The sequence below is a fragment of the Pleurodeles waltl genome, chromosome 4_2 (genome assembly GCF_031143425.1).
Source record: "Pleurodeles waltl isolate 20211129_DDA chromosome 4_2, aPleWal1.hap1.20221129, whole genome shotgun sequence".
Lineage (NCBI taxonomy): Eukaryota > Metazoa > Chordata > Amphibia > Caudata > Salamandridae > Pleurodeles > Pleurodeles waltl.
In genome coordinates, this window is record NC_090443.1 from 777307507 (window position 1) to 777333095 (window position 25589).

The window sequence follows — 25589 nt, forward strand, 5'->3', positions numbered from 1 at the left end:
AATATTCTAACTTAAAAAAGGAGAAACCGAAAGACCAACATTGGAATGTTAGAGCACATATTATTGAGCCTGAGCTATTCCATTTTCTTCAATGGAGCTCTCAACATTATCATGTGTTAATTATATTTGATGTGTTGCATTACATTTGATGTGCAAAAAGCAAATTAGTTGTACCTTTCAGACAAATTCCAACCTTTAAACCCATAGCTTTTTAACCATATTTAAATGAAAATGTATTGTAAAATGCACCATTTGGCTTTCTAATGTTTAAAGTTTTCTTATGGGAGATCTCTTCCTAGTCCTTTATGGCTCATTCATGCTCATTCACTTCGCTTGCTATGTAATGTTAGCCATGATTTGCCTGTATTCCCCACCAGCCCCCAATGCTGATGTGAAAACCTATTCTTTATAGTAAGTTGCGGCACATTTAATATTATGTATTATAGACTGAATCACAACGCTGCACCACTGTATATTGGAGAAAGGGCTCTGCTTGCATAATAATAACACTGGCATCAATGTCTACCTCATCTCAGCTTTTTGACTAGTGCCTCCTACTGAAATTGAAACACATTTTTTTCAAAAAATATAATCACCGTATTTGTTTTTAGCTACACGCCATTATGACATTCATAAATACTACTTCAGATTTAAAGTACCTAGTCACCACTCGTTAGATAATCCATTTCAAAACGAGCATGTCCCCCAAGCAGTCTCATGTGTAGAATGTTTTCCTTGGGTTTGGTAGCGGTGGCTAAAAGGAGAGACTAGCACCTGATTGGCTGAGGCTTAGCCAGCTTTGAGTTATTGTGCACCACGGCCTCCTTTGAATTGGGAAGCCTCTAGTAAGATACGCATTATTTACTGAAAAGTGCGTTTTCGAGATATGTTACTAACTCTTCTTTCCCTGCAGGAAACCAGTTTTCAAGACGAAATAAAGGAGGTTAAAGAGATTATTTCAAAGATCAACCACATTCTTGCCCATAATTCACCTGTTTTGATTATTCAAAGAATGATACGAGGCTATTTAACTCGACGAAAGAAAATGGGGTATGTAAGATTTATTTTTTAAGAATTCAGGGCAAAAACCTTTGCATACAGTTTGTAGTATTACGTTCAGGTAACGAAATGAGGTGCTGCTTTGGAATGGGTACCATTTTCTGTTGCTATTGTTTGTTTTTAACGTGCATTTGTTGTTCATTGTAAATGTGTATGGAAAGGGGTAATGAAGGCTCCGGGCATAAAAGATGGAAGGGAAGTCTGACATCGGTATTGATTCAGCTTTGTCAGGCGAACATGAGGGGCACCAAGACCACTGCAGAAGCTACTGTAGTTCCAGTGGCTCAGCCCTAGTTTACCATGTGGGGTACCTTGCAAGAGGTCTATTCATCGAAGGACCAAGAGGCATCGATGGGGGTATCTGTATCCACAAGTGTAATTGGACATGAAGCCTAATGAGCGAAAGAGTGTATGCCTCATGGAGTAGGTTGACCATTCAAAGCTCTAGGTGAGGGCGAAGGAAAGTGTTCGCTACCTGGTTGTTAATTCTGCAATTTATGTTACTCTCATATAAGAGGTTACCTCTGCCCACTGGGCAGGCCGTTCCCTCATATATGGCACAGTCACCTTTCTCCAGTGCCTCAAGATGCAGAGTTTGCCAGAGCCATTTCCAGCCATATACGTGTGCCATTGCTGAGATTATATATGTAAGACATATCATGTAGAAGAGTTTGGTGAGCAGTGGGGGGGAAAGGTAGATCACAGGTGATAGACATTCTGTCCCAAATAACAACTCCGTAATCTCCAATAAATACCATGGCAGGACTATATTTTATGGATGAGATAGCATGGAGGTTAACAGCAAAACCTGCAGATAGACTGAGGGCGAAGACTGCTCTTTGTAATGTTGCAGGTGACTAATACCAGTTGTTCAAGCAACTTTTATTGCAAGTTTTAGGATTGAGGGGGCACTTTGCACAGGAGAAATTATACCAATTGTGAGAGATGGTGTGCCACGTGATAATAATCCATGTATCACTGTTGTAAACCACCAAGTACTGTATGTGCATATAATCTGCAAGCTTTCAATACTGGATTAACCCCTTTGCTGCCAGGCCTTTTCCCCCCTTAGGTGTCAGGCCTGTTTTTTGGCTATTTGGGGCAGTTCGCGCTTAGGCCCTCATAACGTTTTGTCCACATAAGCTACCCATGCCAAAGTCTGCAACCTTTTTTTTCCAACATCCTAGGGACTCTACAGGTACCCAGAGTGTGTGGGTTCCCCTGAAGGAGACTAAACAATTAGCCAAAATACAGCAAAAATGTCGTTTAAAAAAAAAAAAAAAAATGGGAAAAAGGGCTGCAGAAGTAGGCTTGTGTTTTTTTTTCCCCCTAAAAATGGCATCAACAAAGGGTTTGTGGCGCTAAAATCACAATCTTCCCAGCTTTAAGGAACAGGCAGACTTGAATCAGAAAACCCAATTTTTCAACACAATTTTGGCATTTTACTGGGACATACCCCATTTTTACTATTTTTTCTGCTTTCAGCCTCCTTCCAGTTAGTGACAGAAATGGGTGTGAAACCAGTACTGGAACCCAGAAAGCTAAACATTTCTGAAAAGTAGACAAACTTCCGAATTCAGCAAGGGGGTAATTTGTGTAGATCCTACAAGGTTTTCCTACATAAGATAACAGCTGAAATAAAGAAAATTGAAATTGAGGTGAAAAAAACTGCAATTTTTCTCCACGCTTTACTCTGTAACTTTTTCCTGCGATGTCAGATTTTTGAAAGCATATACTGTTACATCTGATAGACTCTTCTGGTTGCGGGGATATGTAGGGCTTGTAGGTTCATCAAGAACCCTAGGTACCCAGAGAGAATAAATGAGATGCACCTTGTAATAGGTTTTCATTCTATACAGGGTATACAGCAATTCATTTGGTGAAATATAAAGAGTGAAAAATAGCTATCAAGAAAACCTTTGTATTTCCAGAGTGGGCACAAGATAAGGTGCTGAGAAGCAGTGATTATTTGCACATCTCTGAATTCTAGGTTCCCCATACTAGCATGTGAATTACAGGGCATTTCTCAAATAGATGTCTTTTTTACACACTGTCTTACATTTGGAAGGAAAAAAAGGTAGAGAACAACACTTGTTCTACTATTCTGTGTTCCCCTAAGTCTCTCGATACAAATGGTACCTCACTGGTTAGGCCTAATGCCCACGAGAGGAAATGCAGCATTTTCCCAAAGAAAACGGACATGTTTTTTGGAAAGTGCCTAGCTGTGGATTTTGACCTCCAGGTCAGCCGGCACCTGGGAAAACCTACCAAACCTGTTCATTTTTTTAAACTAGACACCTAGGGTAATCCAATATGGGGTGACTTTTGGGGCTCTCACCAGGTTCTGTTACCCAGAATCCTTTCCAAACCTCAAAATAGGGCCCAAAAACCACTTTTTCCTCACAATTTGGTGACAGAAAGTTCTGGAATCTAAGAGGAGCCACACATTTCCTTCCACCCAGCATTCCCCCAAGACTCCCGATAAAAATGGTACCTCACTTGTGTGGGTAGGCCTAGCACCCGGGACAGGAAAGGCCCCAAAGCCCAACGTGGACACATCATATTTTCCCAAAGAAAACAGAGCTGTTTTTTGCAAAGTGCCAAGCTGTGGATTTTGGCCTCTAGCTCAGCCGGCACCTAGGGAAACCTAACAAACCTGTGCATTTTTTAAAACTAGACACCTAGGGGAATCCAAGATGGGTTGACTTGTGGGGCTCTCACCAGATTCAGTTACCCGGAATCCTTGCAACCCTTCACATTTTTCCAAAGAAACACTTTTTCCACACATTTCGGTGACAGAAAGTTCTGGAAACTGGGAGGAGCCACAAATTCCCCTCCAACTTGTGTGAGTAGGCCTAGTACCCATGAAAAGAAATGCCCAAAACACTATGTGGACACATCAAAATTATCAAATACTAAACTACCTGTTTTTGCGGGGGTGAGGACCTGCGTTTTAGGTCCTGGGCTCAGCAGCCATATAGGGAAACCTACCAAACCCAAACATTTCTGAAAACTAGACACCCGAGGAAATCCAGGGAGGTGTGACTTATGTGGATCCCCCAATGTTTTCTTACACAGAATCCTCAGCAGACCTCAAATTTAGCTAAAGAAATCAAATTTTCCCACATTTCTGTGTGGGATCACCGCACTGGGACATATTTCCTACCACCCAACGTTCCCCTCAGTCTCCTGGTAAAAATGATACCTCACTTGTGTAGGCGGGCCAAGTGCCTGTAACAGGGAAGTGCCAAAAAAGTGTTGAAATTGAGGGGGAACCAAAGCAGGTCCAATAGGGCACTTTGAAAAAAAACTTTTTTAGGCTGACAAGTGCAGAATTTGTATCTGTACAAATGAGACAGTGCTGGGTGGTAGGAATTTTGTGGATTCCTGCTGATTCTGCAAGGTTCCATCACAAAAATGTGGGAAAATGTGTGATTTCCAGCAATGTTGGAGGGCATTGTGGGTATGAGAATGATGCGGGGTGCATGTGAAGCACACCACGCTGGAATCACCCAGATGTTTAGTTTTCAGATGTGTTTAGGTCTTGTGGATTTTTCTACCTGGCAGCATCCCAAAGTCCAAAAAGCGCAGCCCTCACCATTTCAAGTCGGGCGATTTTGAGAATTAACCAAGCTCTCATGGCCCAAATGTAAAACCAAAACCCAAAATAATCAAATGTCCTCTTGCTTGCCGTGGGAAAGGATGTTTTAGTGTGCGGGGAGAGCTGAAAGACTGTTACCCACTTCAGTTGGGGTGGGGAAATAACCAGGCCCATACTGGTTGGTAGCCACCCCCCACTATTTTTTGTTTGTTTTCAATTCCCTGGCATCTAGTAGTAGTAGACTTTCTCCCCCCCCCCCCCGGGTTGTGGATCGGGGGTAATTGCCCCATCTTCCCATTGGTGGGCAGAACAACTTTGGCCCCATTTATTTGGGGTGGGGGTATGGCCATACCCCCACCCTGTTATTTTGAAGAAAAAAAAAAATCTTCCCTCGTCTCTAGTGGGCTTTCTTTTTGTTTTTTTTGGCCAACAGTAATGTGCCCCCATGGGGAACGACCCTTGCTCAAGTGGCTGCCCCCCAAACAAAACACACACATACACACACACCAATCCCTGATGCCTAAGTGGTTTCTGCCCCTGCCCCTTGGGGCAGATTGGCCTAATAGAAATAGGCCGATCTGCCCCAATGGGAGCAGAAATGACTTAAAATAAAGGGGAACAACACTTGCGTGAAATTGGCAAAAAAAAAAAATCCCTAGGACCTAGTGGTTTCTGCCCCCCTTGGGGGCGGATCGGCCTAATAAGAATAGGCCGATCTGCCCCCATGGGTGGCAGAAATGGCATAAAATAAATTTGCCTCCCAGGGGAATGATCTTTGCCTAAGGGGTCGCTCCCCTTGCGTGAAATTGGCGCAACAAAAAATCCCTAGGGCCTAGTGGTTTGTCCCCCTTTTGGGGGCAGATGCACCTAATAAAATAGGCGATCTGCCCCCAAGGGGGGCAGAAATGGCCTAAAATAAATTTGCCCCCCAGGGGAACGACCCTTGCCTAAAGGGTCGCTCCCCACATTTAGAAAAAAAAAAAAGTAAAAAAATAATAATTCTTAATTACAATAGGCCGATTTGCCCCCTTGGGGGCAGAAATGGGTTAAATACAATTTGTCTCCCAGGAGAGCGACCCTTGCCTAAGTAAACAAAAAAATATATATATCCCTGGTGTCTAGAGGTTTCTGCCTCCTGGGGGCAGATACGCCTAATTATAATAGGCCGATCTGTCCCCGGGGGGGTGGGAGGAGGAGATAAGGCCTACAAATATTTTGCCCGCCTGGGGAGCAGGTCTTGCCCAAGGGGCCGCTCCCCTTATGTATAAATATGAATAAATAAAAATTCCCTGGTGTCTAGTGGTTTTGGCCCCCGTTGGGGGCAGATTGGCCTGTAAATGTGGAATAATGTTTGTTTAGTTTCGGAATTACAGCCAATGTTTATTAGACACACAATGAAGATTTGCTGGAGAGGTAGCAATAGTGGTAATAAGTAAATTATTTTACAAATTTGTTTCTCATCCGTGATATTTATGGATTGAGGGCACAGCGTTCTTGGCTGCAGCATGTGTGCAATCATACATGTTTTTTGTAGTAGACCAACGTGCCATCTTGAACATAGAAATCATAGTTTGGCCCGATCTCCCAAAAACAACACCATAAACGACAGGTAGAGTACTGACTAGAAAATAGTCTAATGTTCTGGAGAGGAGAAATTGGTGGTTACCCTATTATCTCACATCTTTGCCTTTCCACAGCAATAGCAGAATTTGATGGCCTTGTCATGAAGCTAAGTCTTTTACAGTTCATTTTAATATGTAGATGTAACAAGTTGTTTAAATTGATTGTATTCTTGTTCTGATCTAAAAAGAGTGTTCCCATTTAGTAAGGATCATTGTGCTTGTACATTTGCATAGCAGGAGCCACTGAAGGCTCTAGTAAGGCTCAAATCATTTGGCTGCCTCTGGCTCACCGCGAGGTCCTTTTGAAACCTCAAACCAAAAATAGGCCGAGCCGAAGCGATCTGTAGTTTCTGATGCCCTCCCTTTGACCTCAAGCACCCTTTTCTAGCAACCCTTCTATTTCAACTTGATTTACCTTGCAATGTGTGTTTATTTAACACAGTGTCCTGCAGCTCTCCAGAGAACTAAAGAGGAAGCATTTAAAGTCTGATGTATAATGGCATAAGCCGAAACCCTGAAATCAATTCCACCTTTCTTGCTTGATCAAATTGCACGATCCTAATTAATTACCTTGTTTAACAGCCCATTTTTGCCCTTCATCATCGCATTGAAAACCTCTTGAAATATGTCTGTCCAGGATGTGTAATGGCAAAAACCTGGATGTTTGATAGACTTTAATGTCAAGTTTGTCCATAATACCAACCTATGCTTAACACATAGACATACGCGTACATACAAAAACTGACTTGCCAAATGTTTCAAAAGGCACTGTATTAGGAAGATGAGGAGGTGGGGGCATGAATGCTTCTAAGCTGCTGTTTAGAAATGATGCCACTCAATGCAATGATACAATCGAAAGTCCTAAAGTGAAACACCTCCATGTGGTAAAGAAATACACGTCGATGAATTTTGCAGATTCTTTGTCATACAGGATGTTTACCTGATAAATATGTTGTTGGCTGAGCTCGTGCTACCTCTCTTAGAGTCAAGGCTGACCCTTGACTCGGCTCTGATCTGCCTATTAATTTGCGGGCTCGTCACTTCAGTATTTACAGGGAATCTTTTGCTGCAAAGAAATCAAAAGTATATGAGTAAAACAGACAGACGCTACCATTACGTTTAGGTGCATCATGGCTAGCCTAGCAAATAAGCATGTCTATATGTAAGCTCTACTATTTATATTTAACAGAGGTGCTATTTCCACTCTTTTATGGGCTGCAGTGCTCTAAGAGATCCTGCTCATTATGTGGGTGAGATGTTCTTAGGCAGTGAGGTTCAACCCATGTTAGTTCTCCTTTTTCACATCTTCACCTCCCCTCTGTACCTTGGTTTGGCTATTGGAAATTGTATGTCACAGGTGGTTCTTCATCAGTTATTAAATGCAGACCTTTCCAGTGTGCCAAGAATGTTCTTTCTTTCATTTAACATCAATGAAATGTGTGTGGAAGACCTCCTTCCCCACCTTCTTTTCTGCGGAGGCAGCAGGCATATGGCCATAATGCACCATGCAAGAGTAGACTGTAGTTAGTATGTTTTCTGAGCAACTACCAATAGAAATGTTTTCCATTGATGATTAAGCAGATTGGTGACATATTTAAACACACTGCACAAATTAAACAGTATTTACAACATAACTCAACTGTTATAACTTATTAATGTTGAGCTCTGACGTCACAATGCCTGCTGCCAGAACCAGCAGCCAGGGGAAAGGCAGGTGGACATGGAGCATAATTAAAATAGCTGTTTCAAGAAGGAAAACAAAACATTGCTTTCATTTTTCTGCTCTATTAATCTAGCTGTACCATGATAAATGGAAAGGGGAAATTGATAGCAACATGTTTATTTTGTGCACTCATAAGGTACTGATAGAAAAGTTCGAATCTTTCTGCATGTTTCTATACATTCCCAGATACTACACCTAAAAAAACTGACTTGTATTAAAACAATTCTAAAATCTTTTTTCAATAAATACCTAACAGCTTTTTAGATGTTTTAATGTTGCTGAAAGAGCTACACACCAAGAATTTAAGTGGTTTTTGGGAAAGGTGATGGCGTGATCAAGTATTATAAGGAATAAAGTACTCCCTGGAGTACATAATAAAGATGTTGCAAGTTCACCTGGGAGTTCCTTATCCTTTATAAAGGAACTAGGCCTTCACTCAGCCTCGTTTCTCTATATGGTCATGGAACTACTCAGTGACTTACAATATCCTTATAATGTACAGCAGGGGGTACTTTATCCCATAATGTACCCCTTAGATTTAGTGCACATAATAGAAAAACGAGAGAGAACCTAGTGCAGATGTGATAGCCCATGCAGGCATGGGTATTTGCTATTTTGGGTCTTATATTTAAAATACATTTTGATGGGTTTCCATTCATTACAAGAGATCACAACAGTAATAATAATATGTAGCCTTGTTACCCTTCTAAAAGGTAGTTACATGAAATGTACTCTCTGGCCTCTTTTCTCAGATGGCCACATGCCAGACGCTGTCATCCATTTTAAGTACAATTTACTGATCATAGTTGGCTTTTCAAACCAACTCCTTGAATGGTTACTCTCAAGCTTCAGATAGTCCCGTGAAACATGACTTACTTTGGGACAACATCTTTCTGTTCGAAGTTTCTAGACCTTTTATTTATTCCATCTTTAAAAATCGAAGTAGCAGAAAGTAAAAGTATAAACACAAGAGTCACATAGTTTAATTCGCTGATGCTTGCTGTATGTGAAGAAGTGTTTTAAGATATATTTTTATAGTTGAACTCTTCATAACAGGACAATACTGAAAATATAGCTGTTTTTTTAAGTAACCTCATGGAGTGTCACCATCTGCAGGCACCATATGGGTTCTTCTCACTGATTCTAGGCTGCTTCTTTAGCCAAGGGCAACATATGTTCGTGTGTGGCTTTGTGGAGTGCATGCGTTTTTGATTTATGTACTCACATAATTTAGTATTTGTTTCTAGAAGTGTCAAAGGAATTGTATGTCAAGAGCATTTGTAAGGCTCCAGCTACCATTAAAATGGCATTGTAGCACTTTCTTAATCTCTGATTCCTTTCCACTGGTGCTGGGATTACATTGCTCGGTTGCCTGTGTTAATTAGTTGAACACAAATTTGAGGCGTTCATGACTGGAGTAAATCTAATAGAAAATGTGCAGTCTTTAATAGAAACCCTTGAACGAGGCCTGATTTACTACATTTTGGAATTGACAAAAAATCATAATGAACTGCCTAGAAAGCAGCACCAGACGCAGCTTATTACTGGGAATGCTGTGATTACATACCGATAATAGCATTACTCTGAGTTTTCCTCTTACGGTGATGAATCACATAGTGAGACCCCTGTGCTTCCATTCACAGTCCCTTCCCAATGAATAAAAGAAGCTCACCCCTGCTCAGTTTCTGTTCTGTACAAAGGCCAAATAACACACAAATGGACTGGTCAATAGGGCGGGCGAGAGGACTTGATTCATCACTGCAAGAGAAGGACTCAGAGTAATGCTATTACCAGTAAGTAATCGCAGCATTACCCCTTCATCCCTCTCACTGTGATGAACCACATAATGAGATATGCTTAAGCAAAAAAGCAGACCAGGACAACTGTAATGAATACACAACACAAGCAAATGTCATAGTCAAACAAATTACAGCACAGACACCAGTACTGAAAAGGCCCACCCGAGATGGAGACAAAAAGGAGGACTGAACCGCCCAAGAGACAGCCCCGCAGAATCCCTGCAAAGAAGCCCCCTAGTGCCCTGGCCCAGGAGGCAGCCATGACACAGCTGACCGCTCCAGGACCCCAAGAAGGGAAGACAGACCAAACTGCAGATAGGTTAGCAGAACACAGGCATGCCCCACCAGCACAAGGCAGCTAGGATGGCATAACCCCCCACCTGTGGGACAGGACCCCAGAAATATCCAGGAGACAAAATCCCAGACGACCATCACAGCACCCCAAGGGGAAAAGAACACCAACACTGAAGCACGCAATCCTTGAATAGTAGAAAGGCAAAGAATCAACTGAGACAACAAGGAGAAACCCCAACACCTAAGGAAGAACCAATGCATCCTAGTCCACAGGCCCAAAACGACTTCCAGTGGTAAGCACCAGAGACACAGGAGATGACCAGCCAGACACCTGCTACCAGAACAACTGTCACCCACACCATCTGTTTTGGAAGCAGACATAGTTGCCATGATGGGAAAGCCACAAGAGTCCCAATAGCCAAGACTACACCAGCACTAAAACCCCCAAGGGTACAACACCCAAAACACAGGGACAACCAAGGCAGAGGGGAGTTCAAAAGGCACACAACAGAACCAGTGGAGCGTGACCCCACAGCCCACACATCTGAAGGCCAGAGAGGACGGAACTCCCTTCACAGGTGAACTGCCAGACAGGGAGGAGCACCCCAAACAACTAGGGCCCAGAGAGACAAAAGTGAAAGAGGAACAACTGAAATGTCTTCAGTTGACAGCAGGTGGAAGATCAAGCCCACAACAAGAGAACCCACCAGCCACTGATCCGGAGGGCCCACAACCAGGCCCATGACCACACTGACCAGAAACCGCAGTGAGGAACACCAGGGGTGGGGAAAACAAGAGCCACCCCTCCACCCACCAAGGGATGAAGGAAGGCCTGAAACAGGACCAAGAACAGAATCTCAGATGAGGACAAAACATGAATACCCACGAGCCAGGCATCAACACAAATGCCCCATGGCATCTGGAACCGGATAGAACAGCCAGCACAGGCACCACCAGGAACCAGGACTAATGAAGAGACTCCCCCAGACCAAATAGTAAATTTGATACAATGTATTTAAAATGTAGGACATATACCTGTAAGTTTTACCTGTTGTGGCAGTGAAAACTCAAATTCATTTTTCACTACTAGGTGTATCTCTCTCACAGAATAACATTGAAGCTACCTTATTACATTTTATAAGTGTAATTTCAGAATGGTAATAGATAATCAGTTCATGTTTGCGCTCTCTGGAATTTAAAATTCTATTTCACGGTTGAGTCAGATTTTAAATTGCAATCCTGAAAAGGCCACTTTTAGAAAGTTGTATTTTCTTGCCTTAACCATTTGTTGCCTGTGGCCTATCTCTGGGTCACATGACTGGGTGTGAGTGACAGTTGGCTTTGTGTATTCCTCTTAGAAAGTCACATACAACGGGAGCTTAGGTGTGACTGGATGGGCCATCTCTGACAAGATGGGAGGGAGGAGCTGGACCCAGCACCACCTACTCTTGAATAGGCTGTGCCCAGTCTCCACACAAAGGGCTGAATACCCCCTGTAGTTAGTCTGGCAGGAAGACATGGCATCTGCACACTTCAAAGGCATGCCTCTAGAAACTTCTCCCACTTCATAAGAACCACTGTGTATAAAACAATGACTTTAGACACCAACTCTTGTGTACAGTTCTAGACCGGTGTAAACTCTGCCAGGAAGAAAGGCTTCTGCCTTATTACAAGAAATGTCACTCTGCTGAACTTCTGCTCTAAATGAATGCCCTGCTGGGCTGACCTCTTGTCTGGAAAAGAAGAACTGGATCTGCAGCTTCATCGTGAACCCAGAAACTCAGAGTGACTCAAAGGGCTAGCATGCAGGCCTAATGATCTGAGCCTCAGGGACATCAAATGCTCCGCAACATCTCCTGAACCCTTCTTCAGCAGGTTCCTGACCCCTAAGTGGTGCCTCTCAGGTCCTAGACCTTTGGTGTGGCTCTCGTGGACTTTAAATCAAGTTTTTAACCTCTTCATGACCAGAAACGGTCACACCAGAATTAAGCACAAGCCGCACCAGCCCGTCTCTTCACACAGCAGCATTGACATCCAAGGGGAACCACCAAAACAAAGCTCTAACCCACCTGTCTGTGTCTCCTGGCATGCTCTTTGCCCCCACACCAACTGTGGCCCACAATGCTTTCCTTGTGACCCTGTCCAACGCGAACAGAACTCTTGGCACAAAAAAAAACTGAGATGGTAAACTTTCAGCTGGACTAATCTGGGACCGTAACTGACCTGTGCTCTATCATGGTCCACATTAATTTTTGACTTTGACTTGGTCTGCCATGACCCGATAACCCAGATTGGTGCTTTATGCTTTTCGGGGCTAAGATAGTGGTCCCTACTTGGACAGAGTGCATACCTCTGCCAACTCAATACCCAATTTCTAAAGGTCATCATCAATGGGCAAAGGGTGGCGGCTCCCAGAGATACTGGAGCCATTATGACAGCTGCCAAATATCACTTGGTGACCTCAGAGCTGCATTCCACCTTGGTGTTGCAACTGACACCCATGAGAGTCACTATCCAGTGGCTCTGGTTCCATTTGAGTGGAGGGTCTCAGTTCCTTGAGAGTAGCTGTGAGTCCATCCATGCCTGTGGTTTGCCTGCTTGGCAATGACCTAGAGCACAACATCTGGAAATAGATAGAGCTTAGGTTCCACTTGAAGATATTAGGGTTACCTGACTCGGTGTGCCTTACTACATTGTTCATGGCCGCCCGAGAGGGTAGTTGGGAGGGAATTGAGCCTAGAAGAGTGGCCCAGGTGCATGCTAAAAAGACGAAGGGCAAGGGGCATGAGAAACTCACTCCTGAAACTCCCACTGTCTGGAGCAGGCTGAACCTAAGGGGGATATCCCTGAGCCTAAGGGGAAATATGTTGCTACCCTGTGGAACCTACCTGAGCTGGCCAACTGGAAGCAAGAAAAGGTCCCACGAAGGTGGAGATGGAGTTTACTCTTGAGGGCCTACAACAGCAGGCCGAGGCCTAGGCAGAGGGTGACACCTCTGGTGATCACCTGATTAATTGGGAGTTTAGTGAGCCTAAGGTCCCCCAGTGCTACAGGTTCTTCCTACTAGAGCTGGCTCATGATTTACCCCTTGCAGGTCACTTGGAGCAGAACACATGCTTGTCACCCTCTTTTATTGTCCTCAAATGCAGAGAGCCTCAGATGCTTTCTACAGGTCCTGTCCTAGCTGCCAGGCCAGTGACAAGTCAGGTGAAAAGTGCAAGGCTCCCCTGCAGCCTTTCCCAATTGTTGGCACCCCCGCTAAAAGTGTGGGCATCAACATTGTTGAGCCTCTGGAGTCCAAGTCAGCCATAGGCAACAGGTTCATGAATGTCTTGGTGGAGGACGTCACCTGATACTCAGAGGCTATCCTTCAGCGAACAGTGACTGCAACTGCAGTAGCAATGCTTCTTATGGGGATATTTACAAATATGGGATTCCACAAGGAAGTGGTGTCAGACCGTGGTACCCATTTCACGTGAGGGTACATGAAGGCCATGTAGAAGAAGTGCGAGTTAACCAACAAGTTCTCCACTCCTTACCGTTCTCAAACTGAGGATCCTGCCCCCTGTCCTCTGAGCTGTCCAGGGCCTACCCTATTGGGGACTTAAATGTATAAAAAAGGAAGGTTTGGGCCTGGCAAAAGTTTATTCTGCCAGGTCGAAATGGCAGTTTAAAACTGCACATAAAGGCTCTGCAATGGCAGGCCTGAGACATGTTTAAAGGGCTAGGTAAATGGGTGGCACAATCATTGTTAAATGCCCACTAATAGCATTTAAATTACAGGCCCTGGGCCTATGTAGTGCACTTTATTAGGGACAATTGGGGATCAGCCAAAATGACAAGGTCAGAAAAAATAGACGCGGAAGGTAAAAAGTTGGGGGAAAGATCACCCCAAGGCTGACAGGTCTAACACGTGTCCCCCCAGCTGAAAGTGGAGAGAACTACCCAACCCTTTGGGAGTTCTCTTCACTAAGGCGGAAGAACCTGGAGAGACAATCAGTATTGTTGTGGTCTGACTCTGGACAGTGTTCCACCATAAAGTAAATTCCCTGTAGAGATATGGACTGTCTCACACAGTTTGGGATTTTCATTCCTCATCTGCATAAGCCGTCTGAATGGCCTGTGGTCTGTCTTAACTCAGAGGTGAGTCCAAACATCTATGGTCTCAACTTCCTCAGTGCCCAGATCACAGCAAAGGCCTCCCTTTCAATCGCGCTCCACTCTGTTCCTGTGGAAGTTAACCTCCTGCTAATGACGGCTACTGGTTGGTCTAGGCAGTACTCATTTAACTGTGGTAAGACCATCCTTGTTCTGATGTGTATGTCTGCACTAGGAACTCCTTAGAGAAGTCAGGAGCCTTCAATACGGGTGCTGTACACATGGCCTCCTTGAGGGTATCAAAGCCTTTCCGGCAGGCCTCTGTCTAGGTCACCCATCTCGGCTACTCTTTTGAAATCAACTTTGTTGAAGGGCAACAATGGTGCCATATCCCTTAACCAGCCTCCTATAGTATCCCTTGAGGCCTAGGAAGGCCCTCACTTCTGTCTGTTTTAGGGGTTGCCAGGTCATGATTGTTAGAAATTGGATCTATAGTTGCCAGAGGTATGCACCCTGTTCAAGTAGGGACTCCAATCCTAGTCAGAATAAGTCAGATACACACCCTGAATTAACCTGTGCGTACCCTCTTGTAGCTTGGCACAGAGCAGTCAGGTTTAACTTTAGAGGCAATGTGTAAAGTATTTGTGCAGCACTTAATTACAATAACCCAGTGAAAGAAACCACAAAAAGATTCCACTCCACTTTAGAAAATTGATAATATTTATCTGAGTAAAGCAAGACCAAAACTACAATGAGTAGAATTTGATATATTAATTTTTAAAGATTAAATGTGCAATAGTGATTAGAAATCACTATTGGTCCAAAGGTTATTTGAGGTCACAAGGGACTGGCCCAAATCCAAAGTCCAGAACCAACCACAGTGGAGGGTTGGCCAGCTACCGAACCTACACAAGCTCCACTGAAAGAGTTGAGGGCTCAATGCGTTGGTATTTTCCACAGTCTCGTAACTGCATGATCGTCACACTCCACTGACATGAATGCAGTTTGTCACCATCGAGCCACACAGAATGTTGTTGTCAGGCTGCGCAGGCTATGCACCCGTTGACGTCGAACAGCCACTGCATCGTCGTTGAGGGACAGATGCATAGGAGTTTCTCCAGCACTCGAGGCAATGCATCCGTTTTTGCCAAAATCAGCTGCAGAGCCCAGTTCTGAAGCCCAGGACTGGAGAGTGGTACCTCAGGCAGGTGTGGGACTCACAGATTGCAGAGTCCAGCAGCACCAGAAGAGTTGAAGGCACTCTTTGATGTCCCTGAGACTGCAGGAGAGCAGGAGGCAAGCCAACAACCCCTTGTAAAATCTTGGGATCAAGGATGTAGAGAACAGGTCCAGCCCTTCTCATTGTAGGCAAGAAGCAGCAGGCAGCAGGCCAGCACAGCATAGCAGGTAGCAAAGTGGCAGTCCCTCCTACAGCACAGCACACAACAAACAGTAGGCTAACACAGCAATGCAGTTGCAGAGTGGCAGTCCCTCCTGGCAGCACTGCAGTCCTTCTTCCTGGCTATGTGTTCTTGGTTCCAGTAGAGTTCTGAATTGGTATGGTTTGGGGTACAGTATGTATACCTAAATGTGCCTTTGAAATGGGGGGGGGCTTCAAAAGAGGCCTTTGAAGACCACACGGTCACTGCCCTTGCTTCCCTGGCTCTAGGCAGTTTAAAGGGGGTTGTGGAACCTTTTGTGTTGGGAGAGGCACAGACCTATTCAGGTGTAAGTCAGACAGTGTTGAGCTCTGTCCCCCCCTCCCCTCCATCGAGCCAGTTAATGTCCCATTAAGGCCCATTACATTACACCTAAGCACCCATTACCTATCTAGAGGGAATGCACAAAGCCCAGCTGTCACCAACCCCAGGCGTGACAGACAGGGAAAGGATAAGAATAGTTAAAGTAAGAACATGACAATTTTTGAAAGTGGTATTTTCAGACTGACAATTTAAAATCTGGCTTAACCTAAAGTTGTGATTTAAAATTTTGAGTATGGAGACACCAAACTCCAGGTTTGAATCTTGTCTCAATTGGAAATAACACTTAAAAGTTGTTTTAAGGCAATCCCAATGTTACCCTATGGGTGAGATAGGCCTTGCAGTAATAAAAAACAAACTTGGCAGTTTTTCACTAACAGGACATGTTAAACCTAAAAGTACATGTCCAGACTTTTAAATACACGGCACCCTGCCCTTGGGGCAAACTAGGGCCCACCTTAGGTGTGACTTATATGTAATAAAACAGAAGGGGTAGGCCTGGCAAGTGGGTGTACTTGCGAGGTGGAATGACAGTTTAAAACTGCACACACAGGCCCTGTAATGGCAGTCCTGAGACATGTTTGAAAGGCTACTGCAGTGGGTGGCACAATCAGTGCTGCAGGCCCGCTAATAGCATTTAGCATTTACAGGCCCTGGGCACATTTGGTTCACTTTACTAGGGACTTAAAAGTAAATTAAATATTCCAGTTTTGGACACACAAGTGTTACCATGCTTTAAGCAGAGAGCACATGCACTTTAGCACTAGTTAGTAAAAATGGAGGATGAAGGCAAAAAGTCTGGGTGTGATCCTGCAAAAAGGGCCATTTCCAACAAGGATAATCTCAATGTGGGCCTGGAGGGGCTACAACTTGCCCCTATTCACTCTGTGGCCCAGATAAGCCACAGACCCCTGCCTTTTCTAGCGCTTACTGGCCTTGCTAGTCAGGCCCACCTGTTGCTGGGCCTGAAGCACCTCTCGGAGTTTGTACACATGCTCCTCCCAGCTCGAACTGTAGACAGATATGTTGTCTTGGTAGGCAGTATAGAATGCCTCCTTCCCACCCAGGATCCTGTTAACCAACCTCTGAAAAGTGTCTGGGGCATTTCTTAAAACCAAATACCATCCCTCGAGAATGAAGTGGCCATCTGGGGTTGCAAATGCACACCTCTCCTTTGCCACCTCAGTTAGAAACGTTTGCTAATACCCAGATGTTAAATGAAAAGTACTGAGGGATTTGGTCACACCCATGCTGTCTTGAAGCTTATCTGCTGGAGGGTTGGGGTGTGCACCAATCTTTGCGATGAAATTGAGGCCCTGGTAGTCCATGCAGAATCTAAGTTCTGGAGTGGCGCCCGGTGGGGTAGGCATGGGTACCAGCACCATAGGGCTGGACCAGGGACTATTGGAGGGCCCAGTAACCTCTAATGCCAGCATCTTGGCGACCTTCTCCTTGATACCGGCCATCACCTTGTCGATAACCTGTCCATTTTATTTTTAGCAGGTGGACTATCTCCAGTGTTAGTGGCTTGACACGCAGGTGGTTGAGTCCAGGGGTGAGGGAGAATAGGGATGCGAATTGCCCTAACAACTGGTGGCAGTTGCTCTGCTGTTATGGAGTCAGTGTGTAAGAGAGGTTGATGCCCTCCACAAACCGATCATGTTGCTGGGCAGACAGGTCAGGGAGAGGCTCGCTCTTCTCTTCCACTTCCCCACTTGTTGCCAGGAGCATTCTCATTTCGCAACTCTCAAAGTGTGGTTTGAGGCTGTTCACATGGACCACCCTTAAGGGGTTTCTAGGGGTCTGGAGATCCACCAAGTAGCTGGACTACCCCTTCCTCTACCTTACCTCATATGTGGCTGTCCATCGAGTCTGGAGAGCACTGTGCTCCATAGGCTGCATAACCCACATCTTCTGGTCAGGTTGAAACTCTACCAGAGTGGCTTTTTGGTCATAGCAGAGCTTCATAACCACCTGAGAGGCCTCACAGTTGCTTTTTGCTTTTTTCCAGAAGCAATGCATCTGGATGCTAAGGGCCTGCATGTAGCTGACCACATCCTGAGGTGCTTGTTCTCACCCCTCCTTCACTAAATCAGAGGTCCCCTAACAGGGTGGCCATAGAAGAGTTTGATGGGGCTTAACCCTATGGTATCTCCCTGTAGGCAAGGGAAGGCACACCACAAGTGCAGTTACCAACCCGAGAGCCCCTGGGTAGCGAGTGGCATGGTCCACCATAATCAGGAGGAGCCTGTTGCCTAATGCTGTCTTGGGATTCAAGGGACCAATAATATTGATGCCCACCATCTCAAAGGGAGTGCCAATGACAGGTCATGAGGTCAGGGGAGCCTTTGGCTTTTTCCCCTGACTTCCCACTGGCCTGGCAGGTGGTACAGGACCTACAGAATGCATCTGAGGCCATCTTCATTCAGGGCCAATAGGAGTGGGCATCAAGTCTGGTGAAGGTCTTGTCTGCTCCAGATGTCCTACCTGGGATAAATCATGAGCCAAACCCTGTAGGAAGGTCATGTAACACTGAGGGACCACCAGCACATATGCTGCCTCAGAGTCAGGTGCCTTAGAGCCCTATTTAGAGTTTGGTGGATGGGTTACTCAGTGACAAACGTGAAGGAAATCCCACCTGCCATATTGCAATTTCTATAGGATTTAATGTGATTGTAATACAGCGGACAAAACTTCTGTCATGTTTTTGCAGAGTAACCCCATCCGCCAAACTTCAAATCAGGCCCTTAGTCTTGCTATGTAGACGGTCATTATCCTAATGGATCAGGTGAACTGTAGAGGTGTCACCTGCAGCCTCAGCTTGCCCTTTCAAGCATTCTAGAATGGAGCACTCTCTCTGTGCCTTGTAAAATTCCTCCCTGGTGGGCCCACCCTTAACTTTCCAACCAGCAAGCTCTAGCATGTCACCAAAGTTGTCAGTGTCCTCCCGGTTGTATCCAAGACATCCTCCTCAGGTGCCCTGTCAACCTCGATAGTAGGAACTTGAGAGGCTGGTTTCCTGCACCCCTTCCCCATCTTCTTCTTGGCAGCTGTCTGGGCCATTATTCAAGACTCCAGACACCCTTGACTCCTATTGAAAATTGGGTCTCTAGTTAGCAGAGACATGCACACTGCCCCTTTTAAATATAAATGTTCTTTCCTTATCGGAGCGCGTTTGCCCATTTATTTCTCTACATCCTTGGCCCTCCACTATTTATGCAAGTTGAAGGACTGTGCTGGAAAAGTGGTGTTGGTGTTTGTCATGTAGGCAGGGTATTTCCTATTGCTCTTCCTCCTGCTCAATTAATGCACTGAGAGATGACAATTGGTTAAAAGATATTTTGAAATATCCCACAGCTGCTGTTTTTTCTAGAGACTGATACCTTTCAATGTATTTGTCGAGCATGGCCAAGACAGGTGATTCGTTACAAGCATTATTGAGATGGAATAAACATTAGGCAGAGCAATAACCAGTCCAAAGGGGAACTTCAGCAGAAGCCCCATTAAGTTGTGAGAATCTGTTGCCAGTGCTATGTCTGACCATGCAATATTATTTTTGACCAAAACCAGCAACCCCCTCAACCGGCCACCCCAATTTTATTGCGAGATTCACCTCCACATTGTATGAAACATAGCCATTTATAAACACTTTCTCCACCACCGACGTCTCTTGGAATAAACCAACATCATGCTTCCTTATAAAGGAAGACCAATTAGTTTGGGAGAAATCCCAGCCAAGTTCCAGGAAATTATAGAAAGACCCATCTGCTTATTAAGTATCTGCTGTGGTTTGTGAACCTCAGCCCCTTGCTCAGCAAGTACCATTCAAGTACAAATAGGATTAGGAGCCTTTTCGACCTTTGATAACTCCAGGCTTCTAGACTCTATATTATCATCGGGGATCAGTACTGCCCCCAGGCCAGATAAGGGCGAAGAGCATTTGCGGATGGGCAGTGGCGTTGAATCAGGCAAAAGAGTGCGGAGCGCACCTAAAAACTGGATAAGGTTGATACATAGTTCACCCACTGCAAAAGGGATTTCACCAGGCCTGGGTCTCTGAAGTTGACCACGTTGCAGTCACCTTGTCTCCACTCTGAGAGCCAATATGATATCATCCGCTAGGTCTGTTGGCCAATTTGAGTTCTTCCTGCAACAGTGAGCTGCCCTAAACCTTATGCTGTCCCCATCCTGTGGGATGCCTGCATCCAGAGGGGGGAACACCCTCCAGAAAGATAACATACGGTGTACATCCTGAGGGGAGAAATAAATGCTTGGGTCCACTTCCATGTGAAAAATCCTTCATCCTAATGCGATGACCAGTGTCAGTATATTGTGTGACATGCTTCCCCCTGGTGTCAGTTATATTAGCTGGGCACATAATGGTAGTGGGTGCAGAAAGGACCAGCGCAGGCTCTGATCTTGGAGGCATCCGCACGACCTTTGGGAAAGGGGGCATTAGTCCAGGGGCCATGGTTGATTACTCATGATTCTTTGGGGGAATGGGGGGTTGATCTTACACAGCTCGGCATCAGTAGACACCAAGCACTTGGAGATAGGCTCCAAATTACTTACCATGGTCTCAATAAGACTATTATACAAGTCCCTAATGGACTCCAAAAGTAAATCCTTAAACCCAGCGTAGAAAATATTATCTTCTGAAGGGCCTACAATGCGCTACTTCTTAGACCTAGTTAGAAGATCAGACCTCTTCCTATTTATGGGGGGAACCCTAGCAGTCTCACCAGTAGGCTTGCTGCTGGTCTGCAACTGTGGGGTAGGGCTTCCAACCTCCTTTGTTGGCTCTGTACTTGGCATGGACGCAGGTAGAATAGACTCACACACTTATCAAATCCTGGCATGTCCGAATAGTGCTGTCAGCAGTGGGATGCAATGACGTTGGGTCCGGAGGCAAGCAGGGTGACGAGCAGGGAGGAAATGACAGTGGTGGTGGTGGTGGTGGTGGGGGGGGCAAGTGGAATGACAAGCTGTGCTCCGCTAGTTCGATTTCTTTGCCAGTTACACTGACCGCTTTCTGCAAAAATCCCTTGATGGTTTTGGCAGGGATGGAGTTGTAATCGAGACCGCTTCCTGGGGCTTCCGTTTCCCCATTAGGCCAGCACAGCTGGTCGATCAGCAAGAATAGGAAATAGAAATGTCACACTAGCTGTCCTATTCCAGATGAAAGAGACGTAGCCCAGCCTTTTCCGGGCTCTAACGAGCACAGACTGGCCTGTCCATGGTCGGGTCATCCCCCGGGCACATCCCATGCATGTCCTATTCGCATCCTGCACTGCAGGAGAGCCCCCTCACAGCTCATTGCAGTACCTCTAGGTGCTATGGATTATGGTACAGAAAGTGCTGTTCCAGGTACTACATGTGGCATTTTCTGACCCCCCTCCTCCAGCAAACAACAGATTCCAGCACTGTGGGAGAGCCGGGGCACGCTTTAGTGCGGAGTTGGTGGGCAGTGGGTACTTGCGGCTCCTTTGGAGGTATGACCTCCCTCCTCCAGCAAGCAACAAAGTCCATCTTTTAAACCCTGGTTCTGGAACGTGGGAGAATCTTCTAGACTGTGTCTTTGAAGTACAAAGAATTACCTGCCTCCCCTGTCCTGGCTGCAAGCTGGCTGGAGTGACAATGCAGGGTCATTTGGCCCTTTGTGTGTGAACAGAACACAGCCATTTCAGGTGCATGTGAGGCTGTGTCCAGCTCCTCCCTTGTATCCTGGCTGAGATGCCCCATCAAGTCACAACTAAGTTTCCATTGTCTGTGGCTGTCGGGGAGGAATACACAAAGCCCAGTTACCAACCAATCATGTGACCATAGACAGGCTTCAGGCACTAAATAGATAAGGCAGGACGTTCGAAAAGCGGCATTTTCAGAGTTACAATTTAAAATCCAGCTTTACCATAAGTTAGGATTTTAAATTTTAATTCCAAAGACCCCAAACTTGAAGAAGTCATCTCATTCCATTTGGAAATTGCACATATAAAATTTAATCAGGCAACTCCAATGTTATCCAATGGGAAATATAGGGCTTTAAGTAGTGAAAAACGAATTTAAGAGCTTTTCACTACCAGGATATGTAAAACCCAAAAGTACATGCCCCACTTTTTACCTACAGTGCATCCTTCCCTTTGAGTTGTTCAGGGCCCCACTCTAGGGATAACTTATATATATTAAAAAGGAAGGTTTGGGCCAGGCAGTTAAAATGTGCACACAGACTTTACAATGGCAGGCCTGAGACATGTTTAAAGGGCTACTTAAGTGGGTGGCACAATCAGTGCTGGAGGCCTCCTAGTAGAGTTTAATTTACAAGTCCTGGAGACATGTACTGCATTTTACTAGGAACATATAAGTAAATTAAGTGTGCCAATTTGGGATTGCCAATATTACCATGTTTAGAGGTAAGAGCACAAGCACTTTAGCACTGGTGAGCAGTGGTGAATTGCACTGAGTCCTAATACCAGCAAAAAGTAGGTCAGAATAAGTGGAGGAGCTTGCAAAGACCACCCTAAGTCTGACAGGCCTAACATCAACACTTGAATTGTACCTCTCTTTTAACTAGCTTGTAGCCAGCCTGTCTGTTGGTGGCAGCCACAATGCACGTTTTCATCCAACATTGTAGTGTTCCTTTAAATTTAAGACACCAAATCAGATCGATTGTTTTCCAATAACCTACATCTGCAGCAGCTTCTAAAACATTTGCCTGGTTTGACCTTTCTATTAAATGGCTCATTATATTCTGTAGCTCCAATTACCAGCAAATTTGAATCTTGAAAAACCTGCACCTTTGCGTTGTCGTTCTGAGCAAGATAAATAGATTTTGTCCTGACTGACAAGTCATCCACATTTCTGCCAAGCATTACACGGTAATGAGGCTTCTCCTGAACCATGTTTTATAAGGCATATTCCCAGATTTGGTTTAAGCAGTAATTATTTGAATTCTTCAAGTTTTTTTCTAAAATAGTCAGGTTTATAATAATTGTTTTTCTTTTTAAAATTGTAGCATTCCGCTCGGTTCAAAATCAGGCTTACTATATGTTTGCAAAATGCATTTTCTAACATTGACCCCTTTATTCGCCATTCCAATGAAGCCCTTTCGTTACTTTGTTTCTCTAAATCTTGCTTCTTTAATACATTCATGCGACATTTTCATCCAGTTTCTTTCACTCAGAAACTAGGAACTACTTATAACCTTAGCCATTTTAGTAGTTTAGCATCTGCTTCCGCGGCTCTCTTAAAATCACAACTCTATTCTTTTACTGTCTCATGAACCCAGTCTTGACATTGTTCTGTTTTCTGTTTCTCCAATACATGTCTGCGGGCCGTTACATTTTTCTTTCAGTTTTCATTGGTGTCTGAATTTGCACGTTTTTAAGGCCTGTTTTGTATTCCGAGAGGACACGATAGTGGCACGACTTTACACCGCATATGTATTGACACCGAACACTCATTCTGAACTTTGAAAACTGCTTTGTAGTAAAAAACATTTTCATTTGAGAATTGTTAGCTTTAGAAAACATTAGATCACCAGTCACCTCTTGCCGTTCCTGAACATTTTCTTTAATATTACTAAGGTTTTGCACATTTTAAAATAGTCAGCGATTTGGGAAGAAAAACATATCACTTGAGGACATGGGAAATGTACTTTTTGCCACATGCTATTGATGCCGCGAGAATCAGCTCTTTTTCAAAGTACATCACTCAGGTCTGCATCAGAAGACATAAATTGCTATTATGCATGAAGAAACCATACACATGGCACACATCAATTGCTGAAAAAAACCGAACCTGTAAAAATGGCCTTTATACGTGGTGCCTATTCGAACAATAGCGAATTGACAGGCAGCAACAAATCAAATTAGCTCCTGAGGTGACCTTAATTATAAAAACGGTATCTGTGGATTTCCTGCCACTTGCAGTCCTGAGTACTTTTTCCGAGGGAGCTGTAGGTAAGATAAGATATCTTCACTTTATCATTATTGAAGAAACAATAGCTTTTGCTTTTGCATGTCTTCAGAAGCTGAGACTGGCATCTTCCCAATGCAGGCTGCAGTGCCATAGGCCGCTACTAGAGATCCCATAATCACACCTTGTTCCTTTTTCACAAAACTGCTACCTTAGGAGTACGATATATGCACTGCAGAGGTGGACATAGGGCAGGGTAAATTACACATGGTAGGTTTAGTGCGGTATGTTGGGTGTGGTTGGTAGGTTATTTATGGCAGTTGGCTAGGAACGTATGGAAATGTAGGTTTGCTAGGCAGGTAGATATGTTTTGGTAGCTATGTTATGGTAAGTAAGTATGTCATGGGAAGTATGGCATTGGAGGAATGGTAGCTAGGTATGACTGGTATGATAGATAACTATGGTAGCTACATTAGGTGTGATGTTTTAGATTTAGTAGGTATGTACAGTAGATATAGAAGTTATGGTAGGCATGATAGGTTAGGTAAAATATCTTAAATATATTAGGCAACTATGTATGTAGAAATGTGAGGTTCGGTGTGGCTAATGAACTAGGTATGGCAGGTATGTAGGTGTGGTAGGTAGTTTGGTTTGAATGGGCAGTACATGTGATAGGTTAGCTACGTTAATTTGAAATGCTAGCTTTGTTAGTTTGATTGGTTAGGCATGGTGGGTGTTAAAGATATAATAGGTTTTTTATTGTATGTACAGTAGGTGAGGTAAAGCAGGTAAAGTATTGTATTGGTAGTTATGTAGGTATAGAAGTTAGTTATTGTGTGTAGGTTTGTTAGGTATTGTACAATAGGAAATAGGTATGATAGGGTAGGTGTTGGAGGTAGGTATAGTAGTTTATGTGGTATGTAGGTAGCATAGGAGGTAAGGTAGATTAGCCATTGTCAATATGGTTGCTTTGGTATGGTAATTTAGATATTGCAGGTGAGGTGTAGTGTAGTAGGTTAGGTGTGGCCAGGGGGTTAGGCATGTAGGACATAACAGTTGTGGCTGAGATAAAGCACATTATTTTGCTTGTAGATGGGTTGTTTTTAGACATGTAGGTGCTCTCTATAGGGAAGCCTGAACAAATAACTGCATAGTGGTCCATAAAGATAAAGTCTGTTTAGAATGCCTTGGTAATGTGAATGCACCAGAGATCAGCGACAAAGTTATTATTATTATTATGATTATTATTATCATTACTATTATTACTACTAGTCTGTCCATATAGGTAGGCAGCAAATATCTATCACTGGTAACCAGATCAATTGGCTTTTTATATCATAGAACATGACTGGTGTCCATCACATTTGGAAAACACAGATCTCCAAAACTATTTAAGTGAATTTGTTATAATCAGGATTCATAGCGTATTAATACCTTTGGTTAGCTAGGACAAACTATGTTTAACAATGATGCAATAACCTCTAAGCATGGTAGACACAAGTAGGTGGCTACAAACAGTAGTTGGTGTAGAGAAATAGATGTGCTGGCCTCTGTAGGTTGGAAGACTGATGCTGTGCTTCCACCTCGTTTTGTATGACCCACAAATGAGAGCTGACTAGAAGCACATTTATTGCTCGGGAACTTGTTTGAAGTAGTTTGAACTATCAGTGAAAAGTGAACTGAATAGTATAGCAAAGTTTATTTCGGAAAACTGTCCTGATG

The 25589-nt window shown here is 44.2% G+C and overlaps 1 protein-coding gene across 1 annotated transcript in view; it reads left to right on the top strand.

Annotated features, from left to right (window-relative positions):
* The window catches only part of LRRIQ3 (leucine rich repeats and IQ motif containing 3), a 252627-nt gene that overhangs the window by 76519 nt on the left and 150519 nt on the right, over nt 1–25589 (top strand). Inside the window, exon 4 of the mRNA XM_069232440.1 lies at nt 914–1050. Within this exon, the coding sequence (XP_069088541.1) occupies nt 914–1050 (137 nt within the window). The remainder of the gene's footprint in view (nt 1–913; nt 1051–25589) is intronic.